General features: G+C 41.5%; 1 protein-coding gene across 1 annotated transcript; it reads right to left on the bottom strand.

The window, feature by feature from the left end:
- Positions 1-7,483: 7,483 nt before the first annotated feature.
- On the bottom strand, positions 7,484-12,794 carry LOC309693943 (uncharacterized protein). Its single transcript, XM_082513619.1, has 2 exons — positions 12,509-12,794; positions 7,484-9,421 (listed from the first exon to the last, which is right to left on the bottom strand). The coding sequence occupies exons 1-2, from the start codon at positions 12,678-12,680 to the stop codon at positions 8,238-8,240; spliced, it is 1,356 nt and encodes a 451-aa protein (XP_082369745.1). The 5' UTR covers positions 12,681-12,794; the 3' UTR covers positions 7,484-8,237.
- Between the last annotated feature and the right edge of the window lie 1,380 nt (positions 12,795-14,174).

The following is a 14,174-nucleotide window of genomic DNA, read 5'->3' as shown; positions in this document are numbered from 1 at the left end:
CTCATCAGAATGACCACAGACAAAAGTATCAAGGATGTGGGACACATAAAAACCAGCTTGAAGGGAAAGCAGATTTACAGAGACAACTGCAACGAGATAAGCCTGAAAGAAACCAAAGCACATGTGAGTCTTTTGATTTTTGGTGTTGTGCACAGAAAGTCATTCACCAACAGTTTACGGGATACAGAGTAAAGTCGGAGGTAAAGACCAGGCTGTCGACAACAAGGTAAGCTGGCAGTGATCAGAGAGGTTTGGAGCCTATATCAAAAACGTCGCAGTGGACGAGAATCGGGTGGCTTTAGGAGATGCTGCCCCTTCAAACAGTGTAATTATTCATACTCCTGGCAAATTTTGACTTAGTTACTTTTATTCAACCAGCAAGTTTTGTTTTGTTTTTTGTGACACAGGCATCTCCCAAAAGATAAGATGACGTACAAGAGGCATCACTGTGGGAAAAAATATTTCTCAGCTTTTATTTACATTTGAGCAAAAAGTGTCATGTCCAGAATTATTCATACCCTTCTCACTATTCTATAGAAAAGCCTTTATTGGCTATTACAGCAATCAAACGCTTCCTATAATTGCCGACCAGCTTGTCTCCACAGGTGTTTTTGCCCGTTCATCTTTAGCAATGAGCTCCAAATCTTTCAGGCTGGAGCGTCTTGTTGCCATCACCCTGATCTTTAGCTCCCTCCACAGATTCTCAGCTGGATTCAAGTCAGGACTCTGGCTGGGCCACTCCAAAGCATTAATGTTTTTGTCTGCTAACCATTTCTTCACCACGTTTGCTGTGTGTTTTGGGTCAGTGTTGTGCTGTTTCTCTGCAGACTGGCTGATGTTGTTGAGAATCTTCATGTATTGCTCTTTTTTTTTTTCATGGTGCCGTTTACTGTGATTAGGTTCCCTGGTCCATTTTCTGAATAGCACCTCCATAGCATCAGGTTCCCACCACCATGTTTGACAGTGGGGATGGTGTTCTTTGGGATGAAAGCTTCTCCTTTCTTTGTCCAGACGCCTTATCTGAATCGTGTGTCGTATCTGAAGAAGTGGCGTCCTCCTTGATCTGCATCCTTGGAACCCAGCAGTGTGCAGTGTCTGTTGGACTGTCTGCTTCGAGACATTGGCTGTGTCCCAATTCAGCGACCGCACGCTTTGTAGTACGCATTTGTAGACCGATTACGTCACAGCGACGCGACGAAGGGTGTCCCAATTCGAAGTGTACTCCAAATGCGGTCGACAAATGTGCAGTTCATTTCCCCAAATTTGAAGTGTGGGCTGTATCCCAATTCAGGGCCTGCAGCCTTAAAAGACACCATGCTGAGAACTGGCTTTGGACTTTCAAGTACAACATTATACCAACAACTTCAGATGAGACATCCTTACTGGTGTAACATTTTCTCAGCGAATGTTTGCTTTTCCCGTTACATGGTGGTGGTAATACACAGCACTTTTATGTTTTTATTCTGAGTGGTGGGTGTGAAGATATCTTGCCAGTTGCCCGGCAGCTCCCTTCGAAGTGAAGAGGGGATGTTATGCGTCAGGTTCTGGGGGACGCGTTTTGGGGGGAAGGGCTGGGGTATGTTTTCATTTCCTCCTTGGGATGATGAATCCTGCTATGTTTGGAAGGAGAAGGGCTGAATCAAATTCAAAGATCTTTATATAGATGGAAAATTTGCATCATTTAATCAGCTTAAGCAAAAGTTCAATTTACCGCCTTCACATTTTTACCGTTACCTACAAATCAGGCATTTTATGCAATCCAATATGAAGCATTACCAAGATGTTCCACATGAACATTTTTTAATGTGCTCCTGAGCCCTCCTTACTCCAATCGTTTGATTTACACTATTGTACATTTGTTTGATGACAGCATTGAAGTGCAGACTACGAGGATAAGAGACGCTTGGAGGGAGGAATTGGTTATAGAAATATCAGAATCAATGTGGGACAAATGCTTATCAAAGATTCATTCCTGCTCTGTTAACAGCAGACATCAGTTAATACAATTTAAAATTGTCCATCGGCTACATTACTCCAAGGTTCTACACAAAATTTATCCTTCAACTTCCCCATATGTGACAGATGTAAAGTATCAGAGAGCACATTGGCTCACGCTTCCAGGCATTGACCAACTTCTGGTCCTAAATATTTGATTGGTACTCTAAAGCTTACGGGATCTCCATCTCACCCAATCCAGAAATTGCAGTTTTTGACTGTGCACGTTCCAGATTATGGATACTTGTAGTTTCTAATCTCTCTTTTTTTGTCCTTCTCTATTGATTATTATTGTGCTATTTCTTGTCCTATTATCTCAGCACTTGAGCTGTATTTGTTTGTTGATGGGTTTCTATGCTGGAAAAATTAAAATAAAATATTGAAAAAAATTGGCAAAAACATTCAAATGTACCTGTTTTAAGATTTCAGTGTTTTTAAAAAAGATAAAGTGAGCTATCAACAGAACGCAAAAAATTTCATGTTGTCACTTAAAAAGAGATTAACTGACATCAGGCAACACTTTACTATGCAATACCACTTTTCTACCACAAGATGGTGCAGTGACTATTTAACCAGGTAATTCATTAAGAGAAAATCTTGTTCACAGTGTCGGAGAAAAGACAAACCCTCCTGAGTAATGCAGATGAAGCTTTCTGTTCACCTGAAGAGACTGGTATCTTTATTTACTCTTTAGAGGTTTTCACAACACAGCATACACGAAATACAAATGACTGTTGTGGAAGCTGCTAATGTCAGTACGGCTTGAAATATCCATGAAAACTATGTGAGTTCCTCATCTTACGCCCGGGAACATGAAGTAGAACAAAAGAACAGCCAGAAGATGCTGACGACCAAAGATGAATGGCTCTTCAGATCTGATCTGCTGCAGTGAGAGTCTGCTGCGACGCCCACAGTGACAGGAAACACCAAAACTGTGTACAAAAACACACTTCTGCACACTGCTCAGCTCCACTGGGGGCGACATCATCCAGTAGGCGGGGCTCTCCTTCTGCACTGTGTTCAACCATTGTGTCAATAATAAGTGCTGCTGTGAAGAGAACAATTCTCAGACTGAATGTTGAACATCAGCTAGTTTCTCCTGTTGATTTAAACCTTGTTGTACAGATGGAACATTGGCTGTGGATTATTCTTGCTGCTCTTTTCTTTGGTGAGATACAAACATCAACATGTTTCCTCTGCTTAAATAAATGTGTGAGTCTGATTAATGGTGAGTTTTTAATCATGTTTATTGATCCATCTCTTCCTCTGCATGTTCTGTTCTTCCTCAGAGTGTAAAGGAGAAGACAAAGTGATCCAGGAACAAGGAGATGTCATTGCTGCTGAAGGAGACACAGTTACACTTTACTGCAAATACGAAACAACTTCTACATATGCGACATATTTGTTCTGGTACAAACAAGATGTGAACAACTTTCCAAAGTATGTTTTAAGGCGAGACAGTACGGGAGCTGAAGAGAATGCTCGAGAGTTCCCGAAGGACAGATTTGATGCTGAGCTCAACCAGACATCAGTTTCTCTGAAGATCCAGAAGCTTCAGCTGTCTGACTCTGCTGTGTACTACTGTGCTCTGCAGCCCACAGTGACAGGAAACAGCAAAACTCTGTACAAAAACCTTTGGAGCAAAGACAACAGAATACTCCACAACATCCACTAGAGGGAGCCACACACTGTTAAACCACTGATTCTTGTGTCATTGGACTGATGACAAAGACAACAGAGAAATGAAGCAGTAAAGATCAGAGACAGAGACAGAGCTGCTGTGGAAGCACAAAACTATTTGATTGGCTGAGCTATTAAACTGGCCCCGCCCACTGATCTTGAGCTCATCCAATGACATTATTTGTTGGTCATTGTGCTGCAGTGGAAGAACATTGTTCATGTGCTGTCTGTCTGGCTTTAATAACTCCAAAGACATGTTGCTGCACCTCTTTTTGCTTCTATCTCACATTATAGGTGAGTTTAAGAACAGGGATTAAAGTTTAGTTGAAGCTGCTGCATTAAGCAGATATACAGACTGCATTTCACTACTTTTCTTCTTTCTTTTTCCAGGACTAACAGCTGGAGACTCAATCACTCCTCAACAACCTGAAGTCACTGAAACAGAAGGAGAATCTGTCAAACTCACATGTAGCTATGAGACGAGTGATAGTGTTGCTGTCCTTTATTGGTACAGACATGATTCTGACCTTCAGGCTCCTCAGTTTATACTCAGGAAATATGGAAAAGGGAGCACAGCTGAATATATTCCTGATAATCGATATCGATCAGAAACATCACCAACATCAACTAATCTGACCATAGCAGCCCTAACCCTGGCAGACACAGCTCTCTACTACTGTGCTCTACAAACACAGTGATACAAAGTGTAGAAGAGGCTGTACAAAAACCTGAACACAGATATCTGACTACTCTTCAAAGAGGAGGGAAGTGGTATTCAAAGCACAGCTTCATATCAGATGGATTCTGCTAATTCCTGTTTTATCAGAGTCACTGTGGTTACAGCTGCTAATGAAACACTGTGGGAGGATTCACATGAGCAGCAAATCCACATCAACCACAAACCAACACTTTATATCAGCATCAACAGTCAGGAGGAAACATCGTCGCTGTCTGTGGTCCTGAAATTCAAAGCCTCTGAAGTGTAAATGTTGTGAAGCTGAAGGAAAGAGATTCACTTCCTGGTTAAATAAAGGATAACATTAATTCAGTATTTCTTTTCTCAGTGTTTGTTCCAGAGTTGAAATGAAGCCTGATGAAAAATAAAAATGTATTAAAAGTCTTTAATTTTTGTCAACATACTGCAGGAAATGTTGATTCAGGTATTAGAGGATTGGAGGTTGCAGATTATCTTTGAGTTCCTCCAGCAAAGTGGGAATAATCGACACGCTCAGTGTGTTCTGATCTGATCTTCTGCTGGGATTAAAAATAGACGAACACAATCAAATCCTCTCCTCCTTAAACTTTACAGTCTGATATGGAAACTTGTGCAGACGCTTGTGCAATGAGACCAGCTGTAAAAATCACCGTGTGGATTTCTCTAACGTGTCGCTGCAGCTCGCTGGATTGTTTAACACCAACAGATGGTTCACTGCTCCAACAGACCCTGAAAGTTATTTTCTGTGGCTCCACCCCCTGATTTACTCAGCCAATGAGATGGTATCCTTTATGGATTTGACATAAAAAATGTACTGTTGACATTTATAAAGGGAGCTCAGTGAGAAGATTGATGTAAGAGGTGGAAACTCCTGACCTGACCCTCAGTTCTTACCTGTGCATTTCTGGGAGTTGCTTTCTCTAAGCGCACTACACTGGGAGGGGAATATTTAAGTCAAGCACACAAACTGATTTACTATTATTTTCAACACACAGTCTCTTTGTGCAGATATTTTACAAAGACAAGAAACGCGTCTTATACTTTGCGCTCGATATGGCAGAGTTAAAGCTGCACGGAGATTTAAGAGCTCATGCTAGAAGAGTGAATGCCAACAAAGATGTGATAAAAGCTTACAAATAACCAATTCACCCAACTCTAAATGTGCTCACTGTACTCAGCTCCCACTCTGTGTGGTTTATGTCTATGCTCTCCATTATTCTCCCGTTCAGCCACTCATTCATTGAACCCATCTCCTCCACATCTCCACCTCACCCAAATCAGTCAGAGCACCATCCGAGCCTAAATATTCATCTTCACCACCAGCAGCATCTAAAACGCCGGGAGTCCCGTCCTAGATTCTGTCACTGCTGGGACTCCATCAGAGTCCAATCTCCAAATACACTGATTAACTTCTCCATCTCAGAAAATCACGTTCAGTTCTTCCAAGTGATCTCTCCTTATTGAATTAATGTCACGTCTAAAGCACCAAACAAACACAAAACACAGCAAATGAAAAAAAAAAATCTACTGGAGACTCGAGCTGGCAGAGCGCACACAATCAACCCTGAACTGAGTCAGAGTGAAAACATGAATTAGAAAGTTCTGAATCAAATACAAATTATAACCTGACATAAAATCACAAAAATATGCTGATGACATATTTTGATGCAGTTTAGTTTAAGACATTTTCTTCTTTGCCAAACAGAAACTTTGGGGCTCTCTTGGGTTCCCACTCTGATAAACACCAAATAGCAGTTTTCAGTGGAGAGTCCACAGTGTCAGAGTTTGAAGAGGAGGCATTAGATCATCTCCACAGTGAGCATGCAAATCTTTGGTTCCTAAAGAACTCAAAGGGTTGTTCGCTATGCATTTATCCCTCAGGGTCAGACTGTCAGCACATTCCACTGTAACGTCCTGCAGCGTCTGAGGGAAACATGCAGCACAAACCACCTGAACCTTGGAGCGTGCCGTCCATACAAGATGTGGGTCAGTTTCAAAAAGACATAGTGGAGAGATTATGAGGCCGTATTCAAACTGTTTTAATTCCCTTTGTCTGCAGTGAGATTATTATTCACAAGTGGAAACCATTTAAGCTGCCAATCATCCCAGGTGAGGAAGTCCCAGCAAATTCATCCCAAGGTCTGATCATGTGATGTTCAGTGAAACTGCAACAAACCCAAGAGCTACAGCTCAGACTCTGCAGGCCTCAGCAGGTTAACACAGGATGTACAAAAACACAAGGTACTGGAAGATTTTTCCACATGGCTCAGCTCCACTAGAGGGCGACATCATCCAGTAGGCGGGGCTCTCCTTCTGCACTGTGTTCAACCATTGTGTCAATAATAAGTGCTGCTGTGAAGAGAACAATTCTCAGACTGAATGTTGAACATCAGCTAGTTTCTCCTGTTGATTTAAACCTTGTTGTACAGATGGAACATTGGCTGTGAATTATTCTTGCTGCTCTTTTCTTTGGTGAGATACAAACATCAACATGTTTCCTCTGCTTAAATAAATGTGTGAGTCTGATTAATGGTGAGTTTTTAATCATGTTTATTGATCCATCTCTTCCTCTGCATGTTCTGTTCTTCCTCAGAGTGTAAAGGAGAAGACAAAGTGATCCAGGAACAAGGAGATGTCATTGCTGCTGAAGGAGACACAGTTACACTTGGATGTACTTTTGCAAGTCAAACAACACCCACCTTGTTCTGGTACAAACAAGAAGTAAACGCTTACCCAAAATATATCTTGCGGAAATTTCTCTCTGGAGCAACAGATAAAGCCCCAGAGTTCCAGGAGGACAGATTTGATGCTGAAATCAACAAGACATCAGTTCCTCTGAAGATCCAGAAGCTTCAGCTGTCTGACTCTGCTGTGTACTACTGTGCTCTGCAGCCCACAGTGACAGGAAACAGCAAAACTCTGTACAAAAACCTTTGGAGCAAAGACAACAGAATACTCCACAACATCCACTAGAGGGAGCCACACACTGTTAAACCTCTGATTCTTGTGTCATTGGACTGATGACAAAGACAACAGAGAAATGAAGCAGTAAAGATCAGAGACAGAGACAGAGCTGCTGTGGAAGCACAAAACTATTAGAAGAAAAATAACTTTATTTATAAAGAACATTTTCTAACAATGTCGAACATTTACAGTTTGTTTGTCTTCTGAAGAAACAGAAACAAAACTGCTTCAGCTGTCAGATATCACCACTCCGACATCTGAGCTCATAACCCACAAACAACTGAGACACAGTAAAAAAGAATAACAGATATTTCAATCAGAGTCAGATATCGTCTTGTATCCTCTGGTTTTCAACAACACTCAGAATCCAAAGTGATGGAGGTAAAGTTTGTGCGACTCCGTCACAGGAGAAAATCTCAAAGGCTGCAGATGAAGACCATCAGCTGACAAAATGCTCCTCCAATTTTTTAATATTTGAATGTATTGTTATAAATTTACACAGTTGTAATAATATGACAAAGAAACTGCTGTAGAAAATCACTGAAAACATGCTGAACTCAAAGGTTGATTATAGCGTTATTAGAAAAGTTACAAAACCCTTCTTCCAGAATCGCAAAGCAATCTCCCAAAACTAGAAACTCCCTGAAATTCAAAAGGTCAAAAGAACGTTATCACAGATATAGCAGCAGAAATGAGCATCCTCTGAAGGGTGGTGCTGGCCTTCCTTAGTGATCGGGTGAGGAGGTCAACTGTTCATGAGGGACTTCTTACAAAAAAAAGAAAAATGAACAGATATTATCAGAACAAATGCTGCCAATCAGAATAGTTGTTGGAGTAGTGTAAAGGTGTTTGAAATACGGTTTTCCCCACAAAACTTTCAGCACTACGACTTCTGCTGTTTGTGGGTCTTCATGTGCAATGACAAATGATGACTCTGGCGGAACATTTTCCCACAGGTTTTACAGTGATACGGTTTCTCTCCCGTGTGGATAGTTTTGTGGCTTTTAAGTGACGTTGACAGAGTAAATCTTTCCCCGCAGGTCTCACAAACATACGGTTTCTCTCCTGTGTGCGTTCTCATGTGGCGCAGAAGGTTACAGCGTGTAGTGAAGGTTTTCCCACATGCTTGGCAAGGATGAGGCCTCTCTCCTGTGTGGCTCGTGGTGTGGATTTTAAGCGACCCTGACGTTGTAAATCTTTCCCCGCAGGTCTCACAAACGTGAGGCTTTTCTCCTGTATGGCATCGCATGTGGCTCAACAAATTACTACCTTGACTAAAGGTTTTTCCACACGTTGTGCAAGAATATGGCCTCTCACCGGTGTGGATTCGCTGGTGGGCCATCAAATTACCACTTTGATTGAAAGACTTCCCGCATGTTTTACAAGAGTATGGCCTCTCGCCGGTGTGGATTCTCATGTGGTTCATCAAATCACTGCGTTGAATAAAGGTTTTCTCACACGTTTTGCAAGAATGAATCTTCTCTCCCGTGTGAGTTTTTGTGTGACGCAACAAAACGCTCTTTTCACTAAAGGTTTTCTCACACGTTTTGCAGGTATGATGCTTCTCGCTTGTTTGCATTCTGTGACGTGTCCTCTTTTGAGACTTTTTCTTGAAGGCTTTTTTACATTTTCTTAAGGGAAAACCATCTCCTTTCAAAGGCTGTTTACCTGTATCAGTGTTACACTTATCAGCTGGCATGGGAGAGCTTTCTGTATCATTGCTCTGACTTCTGCTTCTATTTCCAGTCGAACCTGAATTGACATTCCTGCTTCCTTCCCGATCTTGGCTCTCAGCTACAGCAGAGCTGTGAGCAGCGAGCTGGTCACTGTCTGGTTCTGCTTCACTCTGGTTGCTTTCCCCCCAAGTAACAGTCACCTTAAAAATGGTATCATTCTCTTCCTTCACTACAACCTGCTCGTCCTCCTGACTGCTGCACAGTTCCTGCTGTTCCTCTGTACTCTGAGGAGGTTCTGGTTCCTCCCGGTCCAGTCTGGAGCTCCTCTCCTGGTTACAAAGCTGCTGCTCAGGAAGAACCTCCTCCTTACAGATATGCTGCTGTGCAAGGTCTGGAAGGACAGAAAGAGACAAGAAAAATAAACAAACACGGTTATGACAATAGGACATCACCATATATTCCTATTACTTAGTCAGCGTGTCAATCACCGTTCATTGTAGCAAGTTAGGGTTTCAATCCCAGCTGTTGTGGCAGTGCAGAGTACTGAGAAGCAAGGTTTCTTTCACTTTGTAAAAATGGCTCCAAATTAATGGATGTCTACACTAATTCAGTATTTTGGACTAACAAAACCAAGATGCCCCCCTCCCAATGATGAAACTAACTGACCACCGACTCGTTTAGTAGTACTCAAATGTAAATTATTTTCCTGGTTCATTACAAACCACCAGTGCAGTGCTGTGAAATAAATGCACTGTGATTAACCAGGTTTTTTTCCACTGCCAACATGCAGGCCTCGTTACTGCCAGACCTGCTGAATGAAAAAAAAAAGAAGAAGCCATCTGACAAAGTGATTCCAGCGAACCACAGCAAGAGCCAACGTGAACCTTCCTCAGAGGAGCCGGCCTACCAAAATCTCTTCAAGAGCACAGCAACAACTCATCCAGGATGTCACAGAAAAACAGAACAACACATAAAGAACTTAGCTCAATATTCAACAGCAAGACAGAATCTGGGAGACCAGACGAGACTAAAGTTGAACTTTCTGGAAGGTTTGAGTCCCGTTTTAAGTGATGTAAAACTAACACAACATTTCAAAAAAGAACGTCATAGCAACAGTCAAACATGGTGGTGGCAGTGTGATGCTGTGGGGCTGCTTTGCTTCTGGGTGACGACCAGAAAGCCCTGACGGAAAATCCCAGTCCGACTTCAAAGTCTTAAAGGATTTCCGCACCGTTGTAAACCTTCCAAATGCTGAACTGCAAAACTTTGGAACAGCTTTCTGCCTCCACTCTTGAGTCACTGGCCTTATGTAAGCATCTCCTCTTCATGTAATCTTTGTGTTTTGTCTTGATCTAATCAAAATGTAACTTTTAAAGAAAAAAAAATTCTTAAACACAAAAAATATCAAACTTTTTTGAGTACAGTCGAAGGTCAAAGTCAAATAAAATTAAGATTTATATGGAATCTAAATTAAGGCAAAAAATGTACCTTTACTCTGTTTTCTTGGAAAAGTTTCTGACATTAAGTTTTTGTGCTGCTGAGAAGAGCACAAACATCAATTAATATTAATAATAATTCAGTGTCAAACTAACAACCCTCGGGCCCGTGGCTCAGAGTTTATTGGTTCATGTACAATTTTACTGACTTGTCAAAAAAGCTTTTATTTGCATATTTTAAAAATATTAATGCAATTTAATTGATACAATATTTTATATTATTTCACTTTTAATTTGAAAAATGTTATGAAAGCCTAGAAATGAATACGGTGGATTACACCCCACGCCCCCCTGCAGACTTAAATCTGGAGGCTGTGAGGACTTAATGTTGTTTATTCACACGCTGCTCCTGAATCTGTTTGTATTGCAGGTCTGTGTTTAGTTGCTAAAGTGGATGAAATGCTCGTGTTTACATCATTTAACACATCAGCGTGCAACAGAGCCGTGCATTAAACGAAGCATCAAAGCAAAGGTATGTATGTCTGTACCCATTACAGGTACTGTGCTGCAGTGGTTTGTATCATATCTATCTAATAGACTCCAATTTGTGCATGTAAATGGAGAGTCCTCTTCACACACTGAGGTTAATTATGGAGTTCCACAGGGTTCAGTGCTAGGACCAATTCTGTTTACATTATACATGCTTCCCTTAGGCAGCATCATTAGAAGACATAGCATACATTTACACTGCTATGCAGATGACACCCAGCTCTATCTGTCCATGAAGCCAGATAACACACACCAATGAGTTAAACTGCAGGAATGTCTTAAAGACATAAAGACCTGGATGGCCGCTAACTTTCTGCTTCTTAATTCAGGCTGGACGACTGCAATTCATTATTATCAGGATGTCCAACAATCTCACTGAAAAGCCTTCAGCTGATCCAAAATGCTGCAGCAAGAGTCCTGACAGGGACTAGAAAGAGAGAGCAGATTTCTCCTGTTTTGGCTTCCTGTTAAATCCAGAATTCAAAATCCTGCTCCTCACATACAAGGTCTTAAATAATCAGGCCCCATCTTATCTTAATGACCTTGTAGTACCATATCACCCTATTAGAGCACTTCGCTCTCGCTCTGCAGGCCTACTTGTTGTTCCTAGAGTATTTAAAAGTAGAATGGGAGGCAGAGCCTTCAGTTTTCAGGCCCCTCTTCTGTGGAACCAGCTTCCAGTTTGGATTCAGGAGACAGACACTATCTCTACTTTCAAGATTAGGCTTCAAACTTTCCTTTTTGCTAAAGCATATAGTTAGGGCTGGACCAGGTGACCCTGAATCCTCCCTTAGTTATGCTGCAATAGACGTAGGCTGCCGGGGGATTCCCATGATGCATTGGGTGTTTCTTCTTCACTCACTGTGTGTTAACAGACCTCTCTGCATTGAATCATTAGTTATTAATCTCTGCCTCTCTTCCACAGCATGTCTTTGTCCTGTCTTTCTCTCCTCACTCCTCACTGGTCTGCAGATGGCCCCGCCCCTCCCTGAGCCTGGTTCTGCTGGAGCTTTCTTCCTGTTAAAAGGGAGTTTTTCCTTCCCACTGTCGCCAAAGTGCTTGCTCAGGGGGTCATATGATTGTTGGGTTTTTCTCTGTATCTACTGTACAATATAAAGCGCCTTGAGGCAACTTTTGTTGTGATTTGGCGCTGTATAAATAAAAGGGAATTAAATTGAATTGAAGAAGGGCTCTAAAAAGATTTAAGAACTTGGAGGCCCCTAACATTCATTCACCAGCATGGTCACAGGGCGTCATCTGATTGCTGGAGTTTTTTCTGCACTACTGTAGAGTCTTTGCCTTACAGTATAAAGTGTCTTGATGCGGTTGCTGTTATTTAGCGCCATATACATTGAACTGAAATTAAAAATTGCTCTTTTGATCGTCTTATGTGTCCATTTTGGCGCTGGTTGATTATATTGATACCACTGTAACTCACACTGTGGATTTATTTTGCCCGAAAAATCGCTACAGAACAAACGTCACAGACTCACCTGTCCTGTGCAGCTTGATTTGGGGTTTCCAGGTGATATCCAGCAGTCTGCGCTGACGGTCGATCTCTTCCTCGTACTGGACGATCGTTTTTTCAAACTCCAAGAATATTTGTTCAGCAGCAGCAGTTAGTCGCTCGTTGATGAACTCTCTCAGATACTGAACTGAAGGCATCGTTGCTGCCGCAGCTCACACACTCAGCTCACACACAACACAACCGACCTCCTGCTGAAAAAAAGATTAGCGTCTCTCCCCCGTTTACTTCCGCCTGGTGCCACACGGTGAAGTTCCGGCAGAAGAGGAGAGTTGCCTTTTCGTTCCGCTTCGTAATGCTCGAACGTGTCTGTTTCTCTTGATCCCCAAACACTTTTATAACCACCATAAGTTTTCAGTTTCTGTTTTTCTCCGTTGCTGTGAGGGTCCATGCAGAGTGTATCCGGTCAAATTTCCACCAAAATCAGAAATAAATAAATAAACCAGCAGAGAGTTAGAGACCACAATCAAATTAGCTAAAATTCCACTGGTACTGAACGAGTTATTTCTGCTCATTATAAAGGAGAAAAGTAAAAAAAATAAAAGTCAGCCTGTTTATTGTATTTTGCTTTTATCTGTGTTTTTTTTACTTCAGAGGCAGCAGCAGGATCTATGACTGCTGTGCTTCTCTGACTGGGTGGACTGAGGTTTTCTGAGGGTCCCGGATGATCTCCATCACCTTGCTGTTTTCATTTGTTGGAAATTAAAGTTTTGAAATAAACTCTGCCTGAATTAATTATCCAGTTGGTCATTATATTTGTTCATTAAGTGGGTCACAGATGGTACTATTGTTTCCATCCAGGTTTCTAAAAACCTTATCAGTGAGCTGCTGATTAAAGGAGCTGATGATGTGATTTTTAGCCTTTGAAAAATGAAAATGATAAGTTTGTGATGACCACATCTTTAAAGTCCTAGGACCTGGCGTCCACATATGTGGACATCACATTTTGGGTTATTTAAACCAAAATACTCAATTTTGCTCTACAAGGGCCTGATATCCACTTACGAGGACGTTATACTGCCACTGTTCTATCGACATTTTAAACAAATATCCTCATATGTGGCTCTGATTTTTCTTAGAAACAAAAATCAGGTTTAAAAAAATCTGGTTATTCTTTGTTTTTACATTCATCAGGTCCCAATCAGCCCAAATATCAAAGAGAAATTAAAAACGCTGCTGTGGAAGAGTTCGGGTCTTAGGAGGTTAAAGTCCTTCACATTTAATAAAACAAACAACATAGAAGAGCTGAGCTTCAGTAAATGAAACATGAATGAAAATGAAACACAAAGAATGTTATGGAACCAGGTATGGCGCGAGGCAGAAACATCCCATTGTGTAGGTTCAGACTTTTTAACTAACAGATGTCAGCGTGTGAGAGTAAACGGCTGTTTTTCCAATCAGCTGAATTCTTCTGGTTCACCACAGGGATGTTGTCTCTCTCCCCTACTGTATATTTTGTACACCAATGACTGTCGGAGTACACAGCCTAACAGGCATTTCATTAAATATGTGGATGACACAGTCATGGTGAAGAATATTCCCATAGGCCTGTTGTGGATGAGTTTGTTTCTTGGTGCGATCGGTCATTCTTAAAGATCAACACCTTGAAAACTGAGGACCTGGTAACTGACTCC

Source organism: Aulonocara stuartgranti, assembly GCF_965226115.1.
Source record: "Aulonocara stuartgranti genome assembly, chromosome: 18".
Classification (NCBI taxonomy): Eukaryota; Metazoa; Chordata; class Actinopteri; order Cichliformes; family Cichlidae; genus Aulonocara; species Aulonocara stuartgranti.
The sequence above is the reverse complement of the archived record's forward strand: the minus strand, read 5'-3'. Positions and strand labels throughout refer to the sequence as shown.

Excerpts from the sequence above, each read along its gene's own strand:
- LOC309693943 (XM_082513619.1), bottom strand. The coding sequence starts at position 12,680 with ATGCCTTCAGTTCAGTATCTGAGAGAGTTCATCAACGAGCGACTAACT. Across the intron at positions 9,422-12,508 it reads AATCAAGCTGCACAGGACAG|ACCTTGCACAGCAGCATATC; the intron begins GTGAGTCTGTGA and ends CTGTCCTTCCAG.